Source organism: Sarcophilus harrisii, chromosome 3 (assembly GCF_902635505.1).
Source record: "Sarcophilus harrisii chromosome 3, mSarHar1.11, whole genome shotgun sequence".
NCBI lineage: Eukaryota > Metazoa > Chordata > Mammalia > Dasyuromorphia > Dasyuridae > Sarcophilus > Sarcophilus harrisii.
Genome location: NC_045428.1, coordinates 110,357,810 through 110,383,140, shown reverse-complemented (window position 1 = coordinate 110,383,140; position 25,331 = coordinate 110,357,810). Strand labels below are relative to the sequence as shown.

Here is a 25,331-nt window from a genome sequence, read left to right as displayed (position 1 = left end):
TACTTGGCATACAGGAACCTCTTGAGAATATGCATTTGCATATTCATTAATTTTTTACTATGTAAACATGTATTAATAATTTATGAAAGGTACTGTGTTCTTTACCATGATAAACATAAATATGAATATGATCTGATCTCTAGCATTAAGAATATTATAACTTGTCAAATGTATAAAAATCCAAGTAATTTCCCAGTTGATAAATGGTCAAAGGATTATGAAGAAATATTTTTCAGATTATGAAATTAAAGCCATCTATAATCTTATGAAAAAATTCTCTAAATCACTGTTGGTTAAAAAATGTAAATTAAAACAATTCTGAAGTACCACTTCACACCTCTCAGATTGGCTAAGATGACATGAAAAGATAATGTTAAATGTTGGAGGGGAAGTGGGAAAACTGGGATACTAATGCATTGTTGATAAAGTTGTGAAATGACCCAACCATTCTGGAAAGCAATTTGGAACTTTGGCCAAAGGACTATAAAATTGTTCATACTCTTTGATGCAGCAGTGCTACTACTGGATCTATAACCCTAGGATGTCATAAAGGAGGGAAAAGGACCCACATGTGCAAAAATGTTTGTAGCAGTTCTTTTTGTAGTGGTAAAGAATCGGAAAATGATAGGATGCCCATCAATTGGGGAATGACTAAATAAATTATGCTATATCAAAGTAATGAAATATTATTGTTCTTTAAAAAAAATATATGAACAAGCTAACTTTAGATAGGCCTGGAAAAATTTATATGAACTGATGCTGAGTGAACTAAGAAGAACCAGGAATACTTTGTACACAGTAACAGCAAGATTGTGTGAAGACCAACTATGAAAGACTTATTCTTTTCTCACTGGTTTAGTGATCCAAGACAATCCCAATAAACTTGGGATAAAAAACGCCATCTGCATCCAGAAAGAAAACTATGGAGACAATGAAAATCAGTGCATGCTATGTTCACTTTTTTTTCTGTTGTTTTTTTTTCCTCTCATGTTTTTTCCCTTTAGTACTGATTTTTCTCTTAACATTGAAACTTGATTCAAAAATAATTATGTATTGTTAAAAAGATAATGGGCATGTATAACCAGAAAAGAAAAAAGAAGGAAAACAGTGGAAAAAAAGAAAAGAAAAGAAGAAAAAGAAAAAAGAAAAAAATGGACAAAAAATACAGAAACCTTAATTTATTTCTAGATTAGTAAATTACTTTTTAATCAAAAGAAAAAAAATAAATTGAGATAGCTCCTTTGGTGCAAAAAAGTATGTTGCAATCTTCCAAAGTACAGAAGAAAAATATGAAAACAACTTTAATCAATGTAAGATTCTGCCCCAGATCATAGAAGGAACAATTTGTAACATTTGTAAAATGATCTGGAGAAGGAAATGGCAAAAGCACTCCAGAATCTTTGCCACTTAAACTCCAAATAGAAGCATGAAGAATCTGACACAAGTGAACAACAACATACTCATCATGATTTTTTTAATGTTACATATCAGAAAAATGTTAATATTATTTATTGTAATTCATATTTGTGGCTATGGGAGTAAAGTATATGTGGGAGGAAAGCGGAGAAAATAAGCATTTATATAGCACTTATTATGTGCCGGGCACTTTACAAATATGGCATTTGACCTTCACAGTTACCTTATGAGATAAAATTATTCCTATTTCACAGAAAAGTAAAGTGATACAGACAAATTTTATTTGAATTGCAAGAGACACAAAGTTGGTCTCTGGACTTATATTTGAACTCAGGTTCTAGTGACTCTAAATCTAAGATTTCTGTAATTAGTCATGTTTCCTTGCTTGTTTCTTCATGAATTGTAAAAAAAAAAATTTTTTCCAAATACAGACTCCAGCCCGAGTGAGCTATTACAATATAGAGAAACAACTTTTCCATATTCCAAATGAAAAATGTCCCATGTGTTATTGACACTACTTGCATGGTCTACTAACCATTAGCAGACTAACTTTGGAAAAAATGTGGATGAAGAAATGTAATTGATGAGTATCTCAACTTTCTGTTGATCATTATCCTTATAATACAAATTTTATCTGTATTAGAAGTAAATTGAAAATTATAAGATCTTGAAAAAAATACATTAAATTACCAGCATAATCTTACTAAAACACAGAGAAGTACATATATAGATATCATTAGGGCAGTGGATAGAGCACCACCCCTGAAGTCAGGAGGACCTGAGTTCAAATCCGAACTCAGACATTTAACACTTCCTAGCTGTGTGACCTTGGGCAAGTCACTTAACCCCAATTGCCCCAGCCCCAAAAGAAAAAATATTATCTATTTCAAATAGCATGATATTATTAGTATACTTTGTTTTTCTTAGTTAAAAAAAATGTTCAAGTAATCCATTAATATTCTATCAGAAACAAAAATGTTTGTATCATGTTATCTGTACATTAAACACGGCAATATGATATTCTACAAATTAGTCCAGATCTGAAATTTAAGAGAAATTTGAATACCACTTCTGATATTTACTTACTATATGATCAGTGCAAAATTAGCAAACTTCAGTTTCTTTATCTCAAAAATAAGAATTAAAATACCTGTGTGTATATAACACATACTTGACAACCTTATCATAATAAAAAGATGAGAGAAGGTCAATAAAATATTTTGCAGACATGAAAACACACTATATAAATGTGATCAATACATGAACTGGAAAAGCTTGGCATAAGAAGACTTAATTTGTAGTTAGAGAATCTGGGATTGAATACTGCCTTAGCACCTATACCTGTATAACATTGGTCTAGTAATTTAATCTCTCTGAGCTTCAGCTTTCTCATTTGTAAAATAAGCACATTGATCTCCAATACATTTCAGTTTTAATCTATAATTCTGATTCCATGAATATGATGATTTCCATTGACAAGTCAACCTTCATGATTGATTTCATTTTTAAGCTTTAGAAAATATACCTGATCCTCTGCCTCTATTAAACCAAAATAGGTTCACTGTCTAGAGTAGACTATTCCTGAGACTTAGTATTGTGAAAGTATTCACCAGAAAAAAAAAAAAAAAAAGACTGATTGTCCTAATAATAATTCCTTGTTCATTTCCCTTCCATCAGGATCTGAGGGTTTTGTTTTTTAATCATTATTGTTTTATATATCTATTTTTTAAAGAGTTCTTGTGCATCTTTATGTTATGTGTCTTTTCTATGGGAAGGAAATAAAATCTGTCTTGGAATCTAATTTGCAGGTGTTACCTTGAATGTTCACTCAACACCTAGAGGTTTTGGGGTTTTTTGTTTGTTTGTTTGTTTCAAACAAACAAAAATTAGGGAAATTTAGGCATAAAGTTCAGAAGGTAAATAAGCAAAAAAGAGATAATGACTTGGGAGGGGTGGTCAATCTTCCCTATTGAATTTACTGGGTTTTAACTTAAAGTGTTAGGGCCTCTGTATCACAGATTATAGGGCCATTGAAAACAACGCATAATTTCTCAAAGAAATCTATCATTTTACTGATCATTTCTAAGCTAGCCTCATTATCATTTTGCAGTGCTATCCAAGATAAATGTACTTACAAAAAAGTTTAAGAGATGGTTTATCTATATGCATGTCATGGTTTGGACAGAAGACATTCTTCTTTCATTTTTTTTCTGTGTATGATTATTTTCACTTTTTAAAAAAGTTATTATAGATTCCATTTATGAAGCTCCAATTTTTCTAGAGCTTGAAGCAATTACCACAGTATAATCTGAAAACAGTATATCTATATGTCAAGAAATATGTAGCTAAAATTTTGAAAATAGTTGTTTCCTAAGAACAACCAACTTAATAGTTTGATTGTACTTATTTGTGTGTATTTAGAAACAGTAGGATTTCATTTGTGGCCTTATTTGAATTCATCTGAAATGTTACTAAAATATTCTAAATGTTAGTTTATTTAAGTCCTTATGATAGACACACAATATTTCTTTTTTTATTGTTTCTAATATGACTGCACCTAAACATTACTTATTTATGATATCTCTCAGGCTGCAACAAGTAATGCTATTCTTTGTATCTATTTCCATGAATTGATAATCTATGTGGTAGGTCATATACTTCTATATGTGAGATCAAGGAACCACAATGTTATTAGCTTTAACAAATAACTCTATTATAACCAAACTGAAAATTGAGCATCTTATTCTAATACATCTCTAATGCCATATTTATTTTCTGTTAGTATAGTTAAAATTCATTTCAATGAGACTGTTCAGTTTATGCTATTGTATGTTCGGAAGTATTTCATTGTAATTATTTCTCCATACTTAATAACAGAGTACTATACGGGTATATTTATGCATGCTATATACATATTCATATGCTTTATGTATACATATAACTAGATATATATATATATGTATGTTTATTTATACACATAAAATATATATATATATACATTAAAACATCAATTTCTATTTTGTAGGAATTATCTATGCTGATAAATAACTTAACAAATTTATTCCTTTTTTTTTTCTTTGTTAGGTGTGACAGTACTTGAAGGTCCAATTTATGCTGTTGGAGGCCATGATGGCTGGAGCTACCTGAACACGGTGGAAAGGTGGGATCCACAAAGTCAGCAGTGGACATTTGTAGCTAGTATGTCAATTGCTCGGAGTACAGTTGGTGTGGCTGCACTGAATGGCAAGTGAGTAGGTTACCCTGTTCTGTTACTTGAATATTGTTCAATATAATATCATGGTTCTCATTTACTTTTTGGCAATGTGTAAATAAGATAAGTGATGCTAATTTAAATTTTTTGGGTTTTTTATCATTTCTGCCTTAGTTATCATGAATAGATGACAGATTAAGATATATTTATTTATATTTTATTATTTAGAATTTCACTAACATCTCTGCATTGAAATATCTTGAATTGAAATTCAGTTCTGTACACTGGCAGTTATAAAAAGCTTTATTTTTTTTGAGGAGTTATAGTGGCCAAGAAGTTTACTACTCAGTGACTAATCTACTAGGGATAAGTTTAACTATACTCAGTTTAGTTTATCCCCACACATCAGACTTGTTTTTTTTTTTTTTTTTCTGGATCTATATCTGAATCCTTAAAAGCTCCATATGCATTTACAGTGTTTATGTCAATCAAAAAAGTTTATTCAGAGCTTTACATTATTGAAAGGTATTTCCTTCAGGAATAAGAGAGTGATTATCTGCTTATATCCTATACTGGTCAAACAAGATCTAGAGTAGAGAGTTCAGATCTGTGTACTGCATTTTAGGAAGGATATTTATAAAAGCTAGATATATATAGAGAGAAAACAACCAGAATAGGAAGATCAGCTAAAGGAACTGGGAATGATTAGCCTGAAGAAGAGATGATTCAAAAGACATATAATTACTCTCCACAAATATTTGAAGACTTATTATAATTCCAGTTATCAGAAGTAATATCACTGGTTGGGAGTGGTAGAAATGCAAATTTGACCTTGGTATGAAAAAAGTAGAAAAAAACTACAAAACTTTATACAAATTAGAGTCATTTACAAGTGTAATGGCCTGCCTCCTTAGTTGGTGAGTGTACCTTGCTAGAGATTTTCAAACAGAGGATGGATGTTCACTTCTTGGATGTGTTGTGGCAGATATTTTTTAGATATGGATTGGACAATCTACCTGGCTACTAATGTCAATCCTAACTCTGAAATTCATAATTCTGTGGTAGGACTTTCCAGAAGTTGAGTTCTGTTGGCACAGATTTAAGGGGTCACTATTATAGGATCTTCGGGTGCTCCTTAAGTAAATGTGCATACATCTGAAAACATAACATCAAAACTAATTGATTTAGTATACATTAGATCTAGATGTGTGAAGATGAATCTTAAATTTCACTGTAATCTTACTGCTTGCATCATTACTGGTTAATCCCAAAAAAGGAATCTCTTTCCAGTGAAGCCATCAAAAATTGTAATTCTATCTCAAGGAAAGAACTGCTTTGTATCTCTCAAATAAACACTTCATTAAGTTATCTTTAAAAAATGAAAAACTGTTTTTGGTTTCAAAATTATGATAGAAGTAGATAGTGCTTTTGTAATACAATTTTAAAAGAATCATATTTGATATGAATAAAATATTGCTGGAATAAATATTTTATTTTTTTCCAGTTACATATAAAGATAGTTTTAAACATTCATTTTTATAACATTTTTATGTTCCAAATTTTTCTCTATCCCTCACTTTCCCTTCTCCTCTCCAAGATAAAAAACAATCTGATATAGATTATACATGTGCAATTATGTTAAACATATTTCCACATGAGTCACATTGGAAAGATAAAACAGAACTTACAAAAACCATGAAAAAAATGAAAATAGTATTATTGAAATTGGGAAGGGGTCCCCAAAAGTTTGGGATCACAGGCCAGTGTTACAAGGTGTCTCAAAGGAATATGCAGACTTGAATCCATTTCCTAGTCAAGGGGTAAAGTTTTATTGTAATTGTAATGCCATTACAAGTGATTAAGTTCCAAAAGAAATTAGCAAGGAAACAGAAGCAAAGAAACACATTTATCCAACTTTCTATCATCAATATGCTAATTCTATGGCCCAAAGGAGTGGTCTCTGGAATTTGGTTCTCACTGACCAGAGTATTAGTGAGCAATGAATTGAGGAGTGGTCTGTTCAGACTCTGACAGATAGTCATTCTTAAAATGGGAGTGTGGAAAAGTCCCTGAGGCAGACTCCAAAGCCTGAAGATTTAGGATTACTGACTTATTGTTAGAACAGAAGTCCCCCCCTAAAATCAGGGGACCACAAAATTTTTTTGTCTCCCCAAGAAGCCATATTGCATCTATATATTTTGCTCTGCTTTCATATTCCATAGTTTTCTCTCTGACTGTGGATAGCACTTTCCATCATGAATTTTTTGAAATCATTTTGGATCATTGTATTGCTGAGAATAGCTAGGTTATTCACAGTTGATCATCATATAATATTGCTATTACTGTATACAATGTTCTCTTGGTTCTGCTTGCTTCATTTTGCATCAGTTCATAAGTCTGAAATAAATATTTTCAGTATTTTTCTGAAATAATCAGTTTCTGAATTGTAGAGGTATCATTGAGTAGGGAAGAAGCTGATGTTAGGTGGGAAGACTTGAGTTCTCCTCCTTTCTCTAAAGCATAATGACTGTATGATTTGGAGCAAGATGTTTGTTCCATTAGTGCCTCAGGGAACTTTATAATGGTCAATAAACATTGAGTAAGAGCATGCTATCTGCTAGACTCTATGCTAAATGCTTGTGATACAAATTTTAAAAAGAAGAAAGAAGAAAAGAAGAAGAAGAGGAAGGGAGGAAGGGAAGAAGGAAAGAAGGAAGGAAGGAAGGAAGGAAGGAAGGAAGGAAGGAAGGAAGGAAGGAAGGAAGGAAGGAAGGAAGGAAAGGGAGGGAGAGAGGGAAGGAGGAAAAAGGGAAGGAAAGAGGGAGGGAGAGATGAAGGAAGAGAGGGAGGGAGGGAAGGAAGAAAACAATCCCTGAACGCAAGGAGCTTACATTTCTTTCTCCAAAGATTAATGCAAACAGATTAAGTGACTTTTTCATGATCATAAAGCTAGTAAATGTCTGAGGTTAGATTTGAATTCAAGTTTTCTTGACTCTATTTAGCTGCCTCTGTTATATAACTTTAAATTCCTACATAGTTATTAGCATGTGCTTATTATTCCTTAATGATGGAAACAGGTTTGCTCATTATATATAATTAGGCTACTTGAGAAATATCCTGGCATTGTTTTACTGTCAACATATTTATGTGATTTTAAAATGTTTTTTTCTATTCCTTTACTTCCTTTCTTTCTTTATATTTGTGAAAGTTTAGAAAGCATAAAAAACCAAGCATATAGCTTATTTCTTCATCTGCAAACTTAAAATTAGATAGTACCATGCCTACTACTTCACAAAATTAACTAAAGATAAAGCAAAAAATTATCTAATGCTAAAATGAAAAATAATTTTCTTCCTAAGAAAAAATAGCCATCTTATTATCCTCTACCTAATTTTTGCATGAATAAGGATTTCTTTAGTAGCAAATATATGCAGAATTGTAGAACCACATATTTAGGGTTAGGAGGGAAAAGAAAACATATAGCACATTTATTCTAATGCACTTATTACAGATATGGAAATAAAAAATTACATATAGTTTTCCCAGAGTCAAAGATGTAGTAAATGAGAAGTAAGATTTGAAACCAGGTCTTCTGACTTCATATCCAGTGTTTTTCCACTATAGCATACTAGCTATTTAATGAAAATTTCCAAGTATTTTTAGTATTACAAAAACTGCTTTTTGAATATAGATAGCTTGAGGGTTAAAGAAAAAGATTTTATTTTCAGGCAGCAGCAAGATTCAACATGAGTGGGCATCTCTCTATATAAATGTGAAATGTAATAATGTCTCCTATGTCACCTTGCTATTTTGCAATGGAAGAATACTGGTCTGGAGCATTTCCTTTAATGTGAGCAAGAATCCACTTATACCAACAAATCAGGATTCATTTCCCACATTCTAGGCAAAATTATCTACATTCATTTGGGAGTTCAGAAGAAACTAATGTAAAATAATTCCATTTCCTTCTGAATCATATCAAGATATTTTCTTTTTGTCATAGAAAAATAAATATTAAATAATCAATTCATTCTCATGTTTTAATGCATAAGGAAGCACAATGGTATAAATTTAAGAGCTATGCATAGCTGCAAATTTATTATTATATAAGCAAAGGACATTTGGTCATATTTCAATGATGGAACTTTAAAAAAACTATTGGTGAACATCATATACAATTTCTACAAGGAAATAATTGTATAATATCAAAAGGACTTTTCCCATTAGTTTCTTGATGGTAAAAAGGCAGCATAGTTTATTGCACAGAGAATTGCATTGAGAGTCAGTAAGACCTAGAGACAAGCACTGACTGGCTGATTATGTGACCTTTCATGACCCTTTTAATTTACTTATTCAGCTTTTGATAATGAAATTCAGAGCATTTGTAGAACTGAATTGGCAAAATGTTCTTCCTTCTGCTGATTTCCTATACCGATGAAATCATCAATACTGTTCTCAGCTTGTAGGTTACACACAAACAGGTTTGGCCCTCAGGCCTTAGTTTGCCAAACCTAGCTTTGATCCATTCTTCATATTCCATCTGACCGTTTAACAGGAAATAACTGGGGTACAGCCTGGGCATTTGGTCATCTGTCCTTCCATTTTCGGACCCACGATTTTTCACTTATTTCTTTCTGGCAAGAGTAATCCAATTAATTCTATCATTGTTACTGGAAGGAGAATGACAATTTCTTGTCTAATATTGTTCCCAATGGCTGTGATTTCCCAGATGAAGGAGTAAGGTCAGGGACTTTGGACAGCTCCCTCACTTAAACTGAAGTTATTTGCATGTCCTAGCATCACCTCCTGATGTCATGGTCATGCTTGAGAATGAAGAACAAACATCAGCCTGTGTGAGTAAGAGCTATCCCACTGAAGACCAAGCAACACTGCTGGCTCTCTGTCTCTGTCTTTTTTTGTTTCTGTCCCTTTCTCTCTGTCTCTGTCTTTCTCCATGTCTGTCTGTCTGTCTCTCTCTGTCATTGTCTCTCTCTGCTCTGTTTCTGTTTCTCCCTCTCTGTATCTGTCTCTATCTTTCTTTTTCTCTATCTCTCCATCTCTGTATTTTTCTCCTTCCTCCCTCCCTCCCTCTCTCCCTTTCTTCCTTCCTTCCTTGTAAAGAGCAATTGTTTCTATTTTAAGCAGAAATCCTGAATGTCTTCTGCTTTCAAATAGATTTTTTAACTATGTAAAAAAGGCCATTGCTAACTCTAATCACTGAATGAATGGTTGCCCTAGTCAAACTGAAACCTCTTAAAGATCCTAGTTTAAAAAGGCTAAATTCTCCCACTGACTGGATCCAGAGTCTTCTCCAGTCACTGGATCCAAATGGCCCAGAGAAAAAGTGAGGCTGGTGCTTTTGTACAGAACTCCATCACTTAAATCCAATTAACTTGTTTGCAATGACTTCACCTCCCTGCAGTCATGGTTAGGGACAAAGAACAATAACAAATAACTCCCCAGACAAAGGGGAGCTCCCTTCTCCAAACTCAATCCCTAAATGTTTTATCTCTCCTCTTCAAAATGTAAAGTCCCTGAGAGCAGGGACTAGCATACTTTTTTAATTTAAATTTAATTAAATTTAAATTAAAATCTTTTGTTCCCAATACTTAGTAGGAAGATTCAATGCACCAGGTGCAAGATGAGGTCCTAAACTCTGCAAAGACAGAGATCACATGCAGGGTATAGAAATCTGTGCAAACTCTGCAGAATTGTTGCTCTCTACCTATTTTGATGTCACAGATAAGAGTACAGAAGGAAGAATCTGGCATTCCAGGAGAAAAAGTTTGTACCAAGCAATGAGCAAGTTTAGAAGCATACAGCATCAGTTTGGCATAGATCACCAAGAATGGAATGGGGTGTCAGTTCCACCTTTTTAGACCAAATTGTAGTCTAAAGAAAAATACCCATGGAATGACTCCCCCTCAGTTCACAAAATTATCTTTCTAAAGTGCAAGTATTACTGTGTCATCTCATATCTATTATCCCACCTTTCTAACACAAATACACACACACACACTCACCCATGAAGTCCACTGACTTCCCATTACAGGAACAAATTTAAAACCCTCAGTTTGACATTCAGGCCTCACATTACCTAACTCTTCTCCACTTTTACAATCTTCTTACACCTTCTCCCCAATCCCAACATATTCTGTAATCCAGTGACTACTCCTTGCTGTTGCTTGAACAAGACATCGCAAACCCTTGACTATGGGTTTTTTTTTTTTTGTTTTTTTGTTTTTTTGGCTTCCCCCATACCTAAGTATTCTCCATTGAGTATGGTTCTATAAGAACCGATCAGCAGGATGATTTCAAAGAGACTTGGAGAGACTTGTATGAACTGAGGCTAAGTGAAGTGAATAGAACTAAATCATTGTACACAGCAACATCAACATTATACAACAATCAATTCAAATGGACATGGCTCTTTTCAACAGTGACTTGATTCTTGTCAGTTCCAAGGCTGAGGGAGGTGAGGGAGAGAGCCATCTCTACCCTAAGAAAGGATTATGGGGATTGAGTGTGGACCACAACCTAGTATTTTCACTTTTTTTGATATTGTTTGCTTGCATTTTGTTTTCTTTCTCATTTTTTCCTTTTTGATCTGATTTTTCTTATGCACCACGATAATTGTGGAAATATGTATAGAAGAAATGCACATGTTTAACATATATTGCATTACTTGCTGTCTAGGGGAGGAGATGGGGGTAAAGGAGGAAAAAAATTTGGAACACTAGATTTTTGGAAGGGTGAATGTTGAAAACTACCTATGTATATGTTTTGAAAATAAAAAGCTTTAATAAAAAAATAAACAAACCAAAAAACCCACCCATGGATTGTATTGATTGATTTTGGTCCATCAGGTGTTAGAGTTAGACTAGAGTAAATAAGACTGAAAGATTGAGCAACAATTAGCTTGGCAATGGTTCTATTATATTGTAATTATCTTAAAAGAAGAATGAAAAGGGAAGGAAAGATAGCCTACAAATACTGCTGAGCATTAAGAACTAATCATAGTTACAGAGTATTAGTGATAACACATGCTATATACACTTCATAATACAGAATCAGAGTGAAGAATAAGGCATAGATTTGTATATATGTATATATATATGAAATATAATACAAGTAGATGTGTGGTATTCTCAGGGGGCACTGTTTTTTTCCCAAACTCATTCCCTAATAAGGATATTAAAATGGAGAATATAAAAATGTTTTATAGTAAAGCCAGGCAAAAATAAAATGAAGAAATTATAGAAAAGATTTTCTGGAAGAGATAATAAAAACTCCACTCACTGGAAAGGGTAACTATTCAATTTAAATGGTATAGTTTAAAATAAAACTTTCTGCATTTAATAGTTTTTCTTTTGTATGTATGTAACAAAAACACAGTTTAGGTTGTACTTAATGTTTTAAAGTATATATAGAAGCAAAAATTTTGAATGTGTCCTGGATCATGTTTAAATATTGTTGGCTCATATGGATTATTTTGTCGGAGAAATAAAATATATACAATTAGAAAGACACACACACACATATACACACACAAATACAAAGAGATTTCTGTCTCTCTGCCCCTTTCTTTTTTCATATGTGTGTTTGTAAATATAATCCACTTGTTTTACTGTCTTGAGTTGTGGCATAATTCTACATGATACAAGTTCACATTTAAAAAAATATGCAGTATTATGTAATATGTATGTATGTAAATTTGTGTGCATATTTACATTGTATTTACATTTAAAGGTCCTTTTAGATATAGTCAATATGGTATGACTACCCCTGTGTTGAATAGTGGTTTCATTTCCTTTTTTTTTTTTTTTGCTTAAAGAAAAGGAACAGAAGGCAGAATATTGCTGATTGAAAAAAATAATAATTAATACTCATTTTATAAAGACTAGTATAATAATTTATCAGAAGACATGTCAGATTTCAAGTGAGATCAGAGGCATCAAGGACTGCCCTTACTCAGAAAAAAAAAAAAGATGACATGACCTGGGATCTACTCATGTATTCCACTGAAAAGATTAAAACCATTCTGTGTTGGTTATCTCTTTTGTTCCCCATGAGTTCTCAGCATTTTCACCTTTTCTCTTGATTCTAGTCACAGAAGAAAAAAAAAAAGTAAAAGAAGTCATTTAAATAGTCAATTTGGGAAAAGAGATGTGAGTCAACAGGGCAAAGTGGAAAGATTATCATGCATCAGCAATAGCTCAGCTAAGATTTTGTGTCAAGAATTTAAATAAGGTGAAGTCAACTTAATTTTGTGACAATCTCCAGGGAAGGTTAGCATCCTTGTAGCAAGAACAGAGGAAATCAGTGCTGGGTATTACCAAAGGTGACATTTAGCAGGTCATGAACGGCAAGTCAGTAGGGTTTTACCCCACTCTAAAGGAGCAACTTTTAAAATATTTAAGTAGTAGATCTTAATGGTTAGCTATTAAAGATAGAACATGAAAGAATATCAGTTAGGTTCAATTACATCTTATAATAAAGAAGTATATGAAGAACTTAAGGAAGGGAATAAAGTAGGATGATATCAGAGATCAGATTGGTTTACTCTAGGATGTGTGAACTGAATTTAAATATTCTGTCAGAGTTAGAGTTAATCAGTATAGGAATCATGAGGCTTTTTAGAAAAGAAATGTTGTAGATGGTCAATGTACATATAAGATTTTAAGATTAATGTATAAATGTAAAAGAGATTTGAATGACTCACTAAATAGATAGTAGAATTACAAAGTACATTACATTTCAAACATTAATTGTTATTTTAAATATATGTGCTGTATATTGATTATTTAAATAACATTAACAGTGGACTTATTTGTTGTATTATCTTGAACTTACATCCTATTTAATAAATGTTTATATGAAAATACATAACAGTTGCAAAAGAAAATGTATTCACATTTCTTCTAGTAAATACTTAAACATGCCATTGACATTTTTCCTGAATTCTTTCTCAGAAATAATTGAAAAGTTTAATATGTAAAGTAGCATTTTACCATATAGATTATTAATGAGAAATTATAAACTCAAAAATTGATAAAAATACAAGATGAGAAATCTATTCTCTTTATTGATTACTTAGTCATTAATATCATCCACTACTATTGCATATAACAAATGTTACAATCCATTAATTATAATGTTAAAGAGGGAATAGTAATAGGAAGTATTGGAAAGTATTTACTTTTTTTTTCCCTCTCTTAGATCACATTTTTTTTTGTATTTTCAGTCATAATATTTATTTCAGTTTTATATCATAGTTTTTAGTAAGATAAGATTATCTCAACAATAGTATAGTTATATCATTCTTTATGTTAAGTTCTAACTGCTTTTACTCTGTGAATCCTGAGAAATATTGTCAATACTAAGTAACCTTTTACTGCAGCTACAGAGCAGAAAATTGTCTTAATATCACCTTGTAGCATCCATTGGGTTTTTATTTCCACCTCTGCAGATGTGATGTTTTCTGAATTATTTTTCATAACCCCTGTGTATGTTATATTCTTCCTGGAACTTTCTATCATAATTTTTTTCTCCTGGGAAAGCCTTTTTTTCTTAGTTAAACTAGTGAAATCAGAAAATGCTGCTTTAGAGTTTGAATTAATTATGAGGGAACTTATTAACTATTCTCTGATTCATGACTGAAAGCAGTGAGTTGAATTTCTGATGGTATCTACTGAAAAAAAAAAGTAAATCAATTTCTGAAAATATTTTTCTTCAATTTTGACATACTTCCAAGTTCCATAAAGACAAAAAAAAATGCTTTTATTTAGACCTTTGAATTTATCAGTGTAGAAAACTGATATTGCGAGAACACACTCTCACCTTGGTGGATCTACAATTGTTCTGCAGGTCAGTCTTATATTCACCTGGGGCACTGATAGATTAAGTTACTTGACTGAGAATACTATCAGTATATATCAAAAGTGAGATTTGAACTTGGGTCTTTCTGATTTTGAGGTCGGTCCTTTAATTTTGAAACTATGCATAATACTAAAAAAAATTATATATATATATATATATATATATATATATATATATATATATGTATATAGAGATAGAGACAGAGAGATGGAGATAGAGAGAGAGACAGAGACAGAGAGACCGAGAGCTTGTCTCATATAGATAGATGTCTATGTTGGCATAAATTCTTATGAAAATGAATAGAAAAATAATATGAAAACCTTAGCATCTCATTTAAGATTTTTGAATCTTAATACAATATAATACAATAAAGTACAATAATACAAAACAATTGTATTACAATAAATACAATTTACAATACAATAAAGTATGTAATACAATACAATACAATACAATAAATACAATTTACATTGTAATACAATAAATACAATTGTATTTACAATTGTAATACAATACAATAAACATATGATTGCCTGTTGTGACACTTAATTTCAGCATTCCTCTCACTGTTCACTTCATGAACAGTCTATTCAGGAAGATCTGTCTAGTTTTTTCATTTATTCCTTGGTTAGTTGCTAAAGAAAACATGATGCTATAAGTGGTATAACTGGGCATGTACAATAGGCATGGGAAGTTTTATTTTCAATAAGTCACATAAGTTACAATGATTAACAAACTTAGATAATCAGGTCAAACAAATGCCTGTGCATGAATGCTTTGCTCTGTTTTGCCACCGAACTAGCATTTGAGAAGTTACTAGTTTAGTCTTTCCTGTAGCTATTGCCTGGACAGGAAAGCATCTTTTAGAGGCTGAAGAAGGGGAAAAAAACCTTAAGAATATGCAGGAAAAGGACATTTCTGAGTTTGTTGGTCAAAAGACCCTGCTTTTTAATTTTTTGTTTCAGAGTTCAGATTGTAAATTATTGGCATCTTCTTCAAGCTCCAGACAATAGGTCATATAGATCATAGCCCTTTTCTGTGGTTTGTCAATGGGTAATTTTGTAATTGATTCTAATTATTTAGTCCTGATTATTTCAGTTACTGAGTATCCACAGATATTAAACTCAGTCAAAAGATGCTAGCTTTATTTTTTCTCAACAATATTTTATTTTTCCAAATATATGTAAAGATAATTTTCAACAACCATATTTAAGACATTGAGTTCCAAATTTTTCTCCCTCCTTTCCTTACCTCCCCTCTCTCATTCACTATTGTGTCTTGTGCACCTAATTTCTATACTACTCTATTTCTTAGCTAGTTCCAAATGGTTTCGATGACTGACATTTTATAACATAGTTTTAGATTTGGTATAGTGAGGCAACTGTTCTTTGCACTTTCCCCATTAATTCCCTTGATAATTTTGAGCTTTTTTTTTTTTCTTCCAAATGAATTTAAGATACTAGATTTAGAAATGAAAGCTACTTGGAGATCACCAAATACAACCTCTCTCAGTTTATAGAACCTAGAACCAATAAATAGAAGAACATTTGAATCTATGTCTTCCAACTCCAAATCCAAAACTCTTTCTACTATATATCAAGTTGTCTTTTTTACAAGATGTTACTGGATACCAGGTTGACTGACAGAAAAACCATAATAAACTTATTTGTTCTGATGAGAAAAAGTCCCATTAAGATGCCAGTGAACTAACTTCTTCCCAAAGTGATTAACCATTAATTTTTCTTATCTATAATGATTCATGAAAAATAGAGACAACCAAAGGATCAATAAAAAAATATCATCATCATTTTCCTCAAGGTAACTCCTTATAATCGTTTCTTACATAATCTGTGTGAAAATGACTCTGTAAGACTACATAAAAGGAAAACTAGCCCTTTCCCAGGTAATGTACATATATTATTGTTCTTCTTCTTCACTGTCTTGGATACACCTTATCCACAGATGGATTTTAGTGAGTATATTGAATGGAAAAAGCAATATGATCAAAATGGGCCACACAGAAATGATTACCATAAATGAAGAGTTCCATGAACAATTCACAAACATTCAGGCCCCTCCCTAGGATATAATCTACAGGTTTTTATTTGACATGGTAGAGGAAGTTTCACAACTAGAATTTCCATTACAAATCATTTAAATATATTTCAGTTAATGAGTAAGTAGAGAGGCAGAGTTTAAATGATTTTTCCAAAAATCAAGCAGCTATCAAGTGCTAAAGCAAGAATTCAATTGAACTGAAATCAGAGGAACTAAGTTCAAATTTCACCTCTTACATTACATTGGACAAATCACTTGATATTACCGGTCCTCAAATTTCTCAATTCTAAAGCAACAAAGTTGAATAAACTGGCTTATGAAGTCCTTTCTAAAACTATGACCTATAACTCAGGTCTGTTGTCTTTAAGTTCACTGCTCTTTTTATTATGCCATGATTATTGTACTTTTTTTTCATACAAAAGCCATATTGCCATTTTTTTTAAAAGTCAACTTTTCACTAAAGAAAATTTATAGCAAAGGTTATGTTTCAAATAAGTGTTTAGATAACAAAAGAAGACATTTTCAAGACACAGAGAACTAGAATGATAATTGTGTATCGCTTAATAATAATCAATATCACAATAACACTTTTAAAAATACAGTTTATGAAACAATTGATCAACTTCAATTAGTCCTCTCTATATAATTATGTCCTAAAAGGCAGCCCTACCTAGAAATATTAGCATAACATTTTTAGGGTAAACTTTCACTTTCAAAATTATTTGAAGCATTCAAATATACATAACTCTGGATAGATAACAGTATATATCTTTTTAGTTCCATTGATGAAAATTCCTTTGCTTTATTTGAATAAATCTCAAAACAAATAAAAATGTTCTTTTATTCTTATATAAAATGTTTTTTTGATAATGTAAAATGTGATTACAAATGCAATGTAAGTTCTTTTCAGAGAACTGAAAATTAAAGTCATATTTTCATTTCATTGAATAGGCACTTAATGTAGGTAATCCTCATGCATCAAAAAGAGAAAATGCACTTAGCCATGCTTGATGTCTTCCATTCAAAAGTTATTACTATTCTACACCAATGTATTTCTTTTCTATAATATTCATTTCAGTAAAAGATTGAATAATAATTTGAATTTAAAATAACATTAACTATTACCTAGAAGTCTTTGGACCTTTGAAATAAAGATAATTATTCTAGCTTTTACTTTTTCCCTTAGATTTTTTGTTAGCGTCCTAAATATTCCAATGACCTTTCATAGTAGGTTGTAAAACACAGATGCAAAATTTTAATGAAGGTTAAAAGATAAAGTATAAAAAAATTATATGTATTTATTTAATTCTGTTTATATAGCTATTTTAAATTTACATTTAAATATGTCTGAGAATACTTTGTCATGTTTGTGTTTCTCTGAAGAGCAAAATCTTTTTTTTTTTAATTTAATAGCCTTTTATTTACAGGATATATGCATGGGTAGCTTTACAGCATTAACAATTGCCAAACCTCTTGTTCCAGTTTTTCACCTCTTATCCCCCCACCCCCTCCCCTAGATGGCAGGATGACCAGTAGATGTTAAATATATTAAAATATAAATTCTATACACAATAAGTATACATGACCAAAACGTTATTTGAGCAAAATCTTTTGTTTATTAAACTGATTTGAAAAAGACAATTTCAGAAATATTTGGAAAGCATAATGCATATAGCAGCATAAGATAGAGAAAAAATGTCTCTGAACTACATGACAAAGACATTGATTCTAGTTCCAGCTTTACCATTTACTCTCCATGTGACCTTGGGAAAAATCACTTAACTTCTTTAAAATTCATATTACCCATTTGTAAATTGGTATAATAGCTCTGTCTACCTCATGAGATTCTTGTAAGACTCCAGTGAGATAATGGATATTAAAGTACTTTGAAAACTGTAAAGTGCCAGACAAAATCAAGTATCTGGAGGCCATTTACTTATCTGGCAACCTAAACCAAATGGAATGCAGCCAAGAAATAAGGAGAAAAAATTTCATAATAGCCAAAGGGTAATTCACTAATATTCTTGCACCTTATTCATCACAGCACCTCAATGCTTCAAGAGAATATACCTACTTATATTGTAGAATCAATTCTAACAAGTGTTAGTTAGCTAAGTTTTCTAGCTCACAAAGGAACAGAGGTTAATAAATAACATGGCCAAATTCTCTGCTAACAATACAAGGAGCATCAAAAAGCAGTTGCTGGCAGTTGGACAGAGAAAATGAACTATTAGAAATCATTAAAAGCAAAATCAAGATTTCAAAAAACATAGAAATTTGGAGTCAAATTTTGTAAAACACAACCCTAGCCCTCTCAGTTATGAGATCATGCAAAGACACAGTAAAAGGAGTTGAAATGTTATTTAAATAGGAAAGGCAAAATATTTAATGCATTTCAGAAAGATGCTACCTAAAATTATAAGAAGACTATATTTGATAAAGTTTTTTTGAAACCAAAAATAAAGCCTCTCTTTTCTAGAAAATTTACTTCTGTAGATCACCTGATTCTTCAAAGATATATTCTATTCCATTTGACAAAAATGTATTCAGTGATTATTGTGTGTAAAGCACCTTATTGTGTGCGAGGTACATAAATATAAAATTTTTAAAAAAAGTTTCACCTAGTAAGATATTATATTGTGGTGGAATTCAACCTGGAAACAGCTACATGTGGACATGCTAAAATTCAGGAGAAGGAGGGAGCCATAATAGCTAAGAAATTCCAGTAAGACTTCTCTAGGAAGTAGTACCTGAGCTAAGTCTTGAAAGAAAATAGGAATTTTTAAGCATTGAGATGACAAGAAAAATCACTTCAAACATGAAAAACAGCTTATGCAAAGGCACAGTTGAAATATACAACACTAAGTTTAAGGAAGAGCAAATATGCCCATTTGGCCAGACATAGAGTATGTAAAAAGGAATAATGTAAAACAAGCCTGAAAAGATTAGTTAGAGCCACAATATAAAAGTCAAAGTAGGAATGACATATTTTACATAAAGGGCCATTGGAAACTAATGAATGGTTTGAGCTTGGGATTTAAGTATTAACCATTATACTCTAATTATTTCTAACAAATTTGTAAATCAGTGATTTGGTAGCAATCATTTCAGTGGTGCCCAGTTCTTTGTGATGCCATTTAGGGTTTTCTTGACAAAGATTATGGAATGATGTGTCATTTCCTTCACTAGCTCATTTTACAGATGAGGAAACTGAGACAGAGTGTTAAATGATTTGTCCAGGATCATAGTTAGTAAGTGTCAAAGATTAGAGTTGATCTTGTCTTTCTGATTCCAGGTTGAACATTCTATCACTGTGCTACTGAACTGCCCCAGAAATCTTGTAGTTGATTCAAACCACAGTTTATATATAACAGGCTACTGAGATAAATTGGTGTGTTAATATACTGCAATTACTCCAATTTCTTAAATATTTGATTTTTTAGGTTTGATTTTTACAACAAAAAATTACTAAGTATTTGAATAATAACAGATTTTTTTCTCCTTTCCTTCCCTATTCTCCCCTCATCCCCAGTAACAGTCAGGATTCAACAAGAACATCTAATTGCTAATCCTTACTATTGCATTTGCCTCAGAAACATGAAGTTTTGAAACTTTAGCTTTTAAATAACATCTGAAGCTTCAGCTTTCTCCATTACTTAGCCCAAGTCCCACTTTCTATGAATTCTTTCTGGATCCCCTTATCTGAAATTATCTCATTCTCTTATACCACAAATATCTTCCAGAAGATATTCCAAAAAACTTTTAATTTGAAATAGCTGAAAACTGCTCTAAGACTTTTGGGACATTCTGCATTTATTTTATAGATATTTTAAATTTATTTATTAATATGTATATATATAGACACATATATTTATATATTATATGTTATATGACACAGGCACACACAGTGTTTTCGAAATAGTTTAAAACTGCACTAAGGCTATTGGGACATCCAGCATTTACTCTGTAGATATTTTAAATGTATTTTTATGTATATGTGTTATTTTTCTAGATACAATTATGAAGTTTTTTTGGAAAAGACTTAACCTCAATAATTAGAATATAGTTGGTACTTGAACCATTCTTATTTGATTAATTGACTTAAATATGTAAATGAGATACATTTTTATAAACTTAAAGAATTTGTGAATGGTTAGTAATTATTGTAATTGAAATTTCACTTTCCCCAAGCATCCAAATTTTTCTTTACATATAAAGTTAAATTGGATGATGGTATAATGCATAGAAAACTGGGGCTGGAGTCAGAAAAATATGAATTCAGCCTCATATGCTTAGTAGCTGTAGAAACTTGAACAAGTCTCCCCATCTCCCCCCTCTGACATAGTTTTTCCATCTGTAAATTGGAGATAATAGCATTATTTACCTCAAGTAATTGATAGGATCAATATTTATAAAATACTTAGCAAAGTACCTGACACATAACCTTAGACATATTTAAATATTTATTCCCTTCTCTTTTCTTGTTTCTAAACCACTTGCATTCTTTTAAGTGAGAAAATAATAATTACTAATAATTGATTTTGATCATTAAAACAGGTACTACTCTCTCCTTCTCCCTCTAGCTCTCTCTCTTTTTAACTTAACTTTTCTTGAGGGTTTTTATTTTCATTAGGATGAGAGACCTGTTTTTTTTTTCCTATAACTTGACTTTTATGGAAATGCTTTGCATAATTTCACAAGTGGTTTTTTAATTGTGGGTGGGGATAAGGGAGAGAAACTAGAACTCAAAAATTTTAAAAACTAATGTAAAAAATGTTTTGAGTATAACTGGGGAAAAGTACTAAATAAATAAAAAGATAAAAATGGTTAATACTATTATATATTCAAAGAACTTCTCATTTTATCTAAAAAAAATAATAGTAACTATGTTGTAATATAATCCAAAGGGAATATTACTTGAAGGAAATTGTTTGGATTGCTGTTTGGCACATTAGAAGCACTAATCTCTGTGATTTCTTAATACTCTAATTCTGAATGTTGTATGTACCTGAGAGTAAGAAAATTTCTTTTTTCTCCCCAAATAATCTATAATTTCACCATGGTATTTGTGAACTCTCTTGGCATCATATATATGAGCTATAAATGGGCTCCAACCTTAATTAGGTCCTTTCTAGCTTCCTACTCAGTGAGAATTTAACTGAAACTGCCTTTCACTCAATTAGATAACATTAGCAAGATTTTACTCTATTTATTTAGGCATACATACACATATGTATATGTACACACACACACTATATATATTATATATAATATAAAAGCAGTATATTCACACAGACACACTGTTTTTATATTAATAATTTGATTATCACACTACCATCTCTAAGGATGCAAGGACAGGCTGTTCTAAACAATTCATTAATGCTTTCCATGGTTTTATGCAAGGAGCAAAAAGTATCTTCACCATCATGCTGAGATGCATTTTCTGCCAAAGTGGAAAAACTGTTTGACCAAACATGGATAATTGTCAAAATTCTCTGCTGATGTAATTGTGCTTTTGGAGAGCTCATTAGAAAAGTCTTTATCTTTGTTGATTAAAAATTGCAGTTTCACAGTAACTACATTTAGATAGTATAGGCAACAAGATAATTAATAAAATTGTATTTTTAAAATTTTATTTTTCCCAGTTACATATAAAAATTTTTACATTTGTTTTTAAAACTTTTGAGTTCCATATACTCTCCCTTCCTCACTCCCCATCAATTGGGTTATTATCCGCCCCACCATGCATTAGAAGGAATATATAAAGTTAGTCAAAACATTTCTATAAAAGTCATGTTGTAAAAGAAAACATAGGTTTCTCCCCCCCAAAAAAAAATCTCCATTCTGTATTCAGATGCAAAAGCTTTGATCTATATTCAGACACAATAAGTTCTTTCTCTGGATATAGATAGCATTTTTCATCATAAGTCCTTCAGAATAGTCTTGGATCATTGTATTTCTGAGAATAGCCAAGTCATTCACAGTGGATCATCCCACAACATTGCTATTGTTTTGTACACAGTACATTTCACTTTTCTCAGATCATGGAGGACATCCTGCTTATCATTTCTTATAGAACAATAGTATTCCATCATAGTAACATATCACAGTTTATTCAGCCATTCCCCTATTGATGAGCATCTCCTCATTTTCCAATTCTTTGCCTTGAGAAAAGAACTGCTACAAATATTTTTGTACATATAGGTATTTTTCTTTTTTAAAATTTCTTTTGAAATACATGCCTAGGAATGATATTGTTAGGTCAAAAATACCCATGATTTTTATGGCCTTTTGGGAATAGATCATATATTTTGGTCTTTTATCAATTGAGGAATTGATCTTTTTTTAAAAAAATAAATTTGACTCATTTACCTATACATTTGAGAAATAAGGTCTTCAACAGAGAAATGTGCTTAAAATGCTTTTCATAATTATTATTACTGTTTATTCTATTCTCTCTCTCTTTTCACTCTATCCCTTTTCAAAAGTGTTTTACTTTTGAACACCTCCTCCTCCAATTGCCTTCTCTTCAATCACCCTCCTCCCTTCTGTATCCTCTTATCCCTCCTAATTTTCTATAAGATAGATTCTATGTCCACTTAAGTATGTACAGCCAGTTCTGATGAGAATATTGTTCTCTCATTCCCTCTTCCACTGCAAAAGTTTTTTTTTTCCTTGCCCTTTTTAGAGCAGATAATTTATACCATTCCACTTCTCCTCTTCATTTTACTCAGTATATTCCCCTCTCACCTAATACTGGCTCTGCTACTTGCATCATTTTAGTGTCAAACTCAAAGCCTAAAAATCCCAAGCATGGGAACTATATTAAAATGTAATTCAGAAATGTTTAATAGAATAAAATTTAAGAATACAAAAAAGTATATTCCTCTCTTGCCTATTAATTTTATTTTTTATATATTATTCCTTCATATGTAATTCACAATCATACCCTCTGTTTATATTTACTCCTTCTAAGTGCCATTAAAATGAGAAAGCTCTTATGAGTTACATGTGTCATCCTCCCATGTATGAATGTAAATAGATTAATTTATATTATGTTCCTTATGATTTTCTTTTCTGTATCCTTAATCCTTGTGATACTTCCCTCATACCCTAGAGCATCCTATATTTTGTAACCTGCACCAGGACTGTGTACCAGTCCCATTCAAGTCCAACATACCTTTTCTGTTGACTTCCCAAATTGTCTTTGGCTAGAAATTTGTTGAATTCCCATTTTTTGGTGGGTTCTGACACTTTAAAATTCATTTGGTTCATTATTTAAAGGTATTTGGAGGACTTTGGAGGAGAACTCAAGTGAGTTCCTGCCTTTACTCTGCCTTCTTGTCTCTGCCTGTGGAGAATTCTAAAGGAAATTATGTCAGGATTATTTTTAATACAAATCAAAATCACTAATATGATTCAATAGTTGTGTAATAAGAGGATGATGAACCTTACATGGAGAGACTGGGGTTCATATATTGTAAGGAACTTACCATTGTGTGTGGCTTGAAGAAGGCAGAACAGATATCACTAGCCTATTTTCTCCCTTCCATTTTCCAAGGGAGATACTCATTCCTACCAGGAGAGGAAAGTAGGAACTTGGGTCAAGAGGGAATTCTGCTCTCCTCAGGAAAAGGAGTTATTAGGCTTAATGTGTATCAATCCATTCCCTTAAATGTTATAACTTTCAGTGATATCCTTGTATTCCATATAACTTTAGATTGCTTTTTCAGTTCTTGGGGAAGGGGGGGAGAGGAAAGGATTCCAAACTATTTCTAAGGTTTGACTCCTTTCCTATCTTCCATAGTGAAGATACATAGAAAATAGAAGGGGGGGAAAAAGCCTACTTATCCAAATAGTAGTAAAATAGAAATCAGCAATTTATACTTGGCAGAATATATACTAGACTCAACTCAAAAAAGAGAGTGTCCTAGATCTTACCCAAAGGGAAACTCCTCAGAGTCTCTGGAGTACCAAACTATGAATAGGGTTATGATGGACACAGCCGGCTACTTTAATGTCTTTGCAGAATCTTTTCTTTCAGCAATCTAGAATGGGATTAACTTTTTCACTGTTTTTTCTTAAAGTTGGAAGGCAGGAGCATTTGAATGATGAGTCCCCAGAGAGAGATTGGCTGAGAATTGAAGTTCTTGTCTCCCATCAGCACCATGTCATCTCTCCTGCAGGGTAGGATAGTAATCTCTCCCAATATAAGTTATACCAATGAACTAGGGGAAAGAGATTACTATTATTTTAATATTATATTTTATAATCATAACCTAAGATATTCTTTTATGTACTAAGTCATTTTATGTTGGATTGTAAATTTTTTCTGGGTTCCTAAACTACTATAAATAACAGATAATTGACATTCAGCAAATAGTTTATTTAATAAAAAAAAAAAAATCTAGCTCCTAAGTCAGTGAAGTGACTCAGTGGAAAAAGAGAGTTCAAATTTGACCTCAGATGTTTGTTATGTGAGCTTGGATTATCACTTAAATCTCAAATGGGGTTATGAAGAGCCAGACATGACTGAAAAACAATCAAATGAACTTAACTAGATAACTAGGTACCAAACTCCATTGTTTCCATCTGTTCAATAAACATGAGTTCTTTATTTCCTTTAAATTTTGATTGCTAACTCTGCTCTACTTCTAAATTTTAGAGTTTATAGTAGTTAAGTTAGGAATCTACCAGATAGTGTTTTTTTTTTTTCCATGACAACCTTTCACACTTTTTTCTTCCATGACAATTTCATGGTGGTCTG

At 31.7% G+C, this 25,331-nt stretch overlaps 1 protein-coding gene across 1 annotated transcript in view; it reads left to right on the top strand.

Moving 5' to 3' along the window:
• The window catches only part of KLHL1 (kelch like family member 1), a 553,989-nt gene that overhangs the window by 483,127 nt on the left and 45,531 nt on the right, over positions 1 to 25,331 (top strand). Inside the window, exon 8 of the mRNA XM_003765805.2 lies at positions 4,501 to 4,663. Coding sequence (XP_003765853.1) covers positions 4,501 to 4,663 — 163 coding nt within the window. The remainder of the gene's footprint in view (positions 1 to 4,500; positions 4,664 to 25,331) is intronic.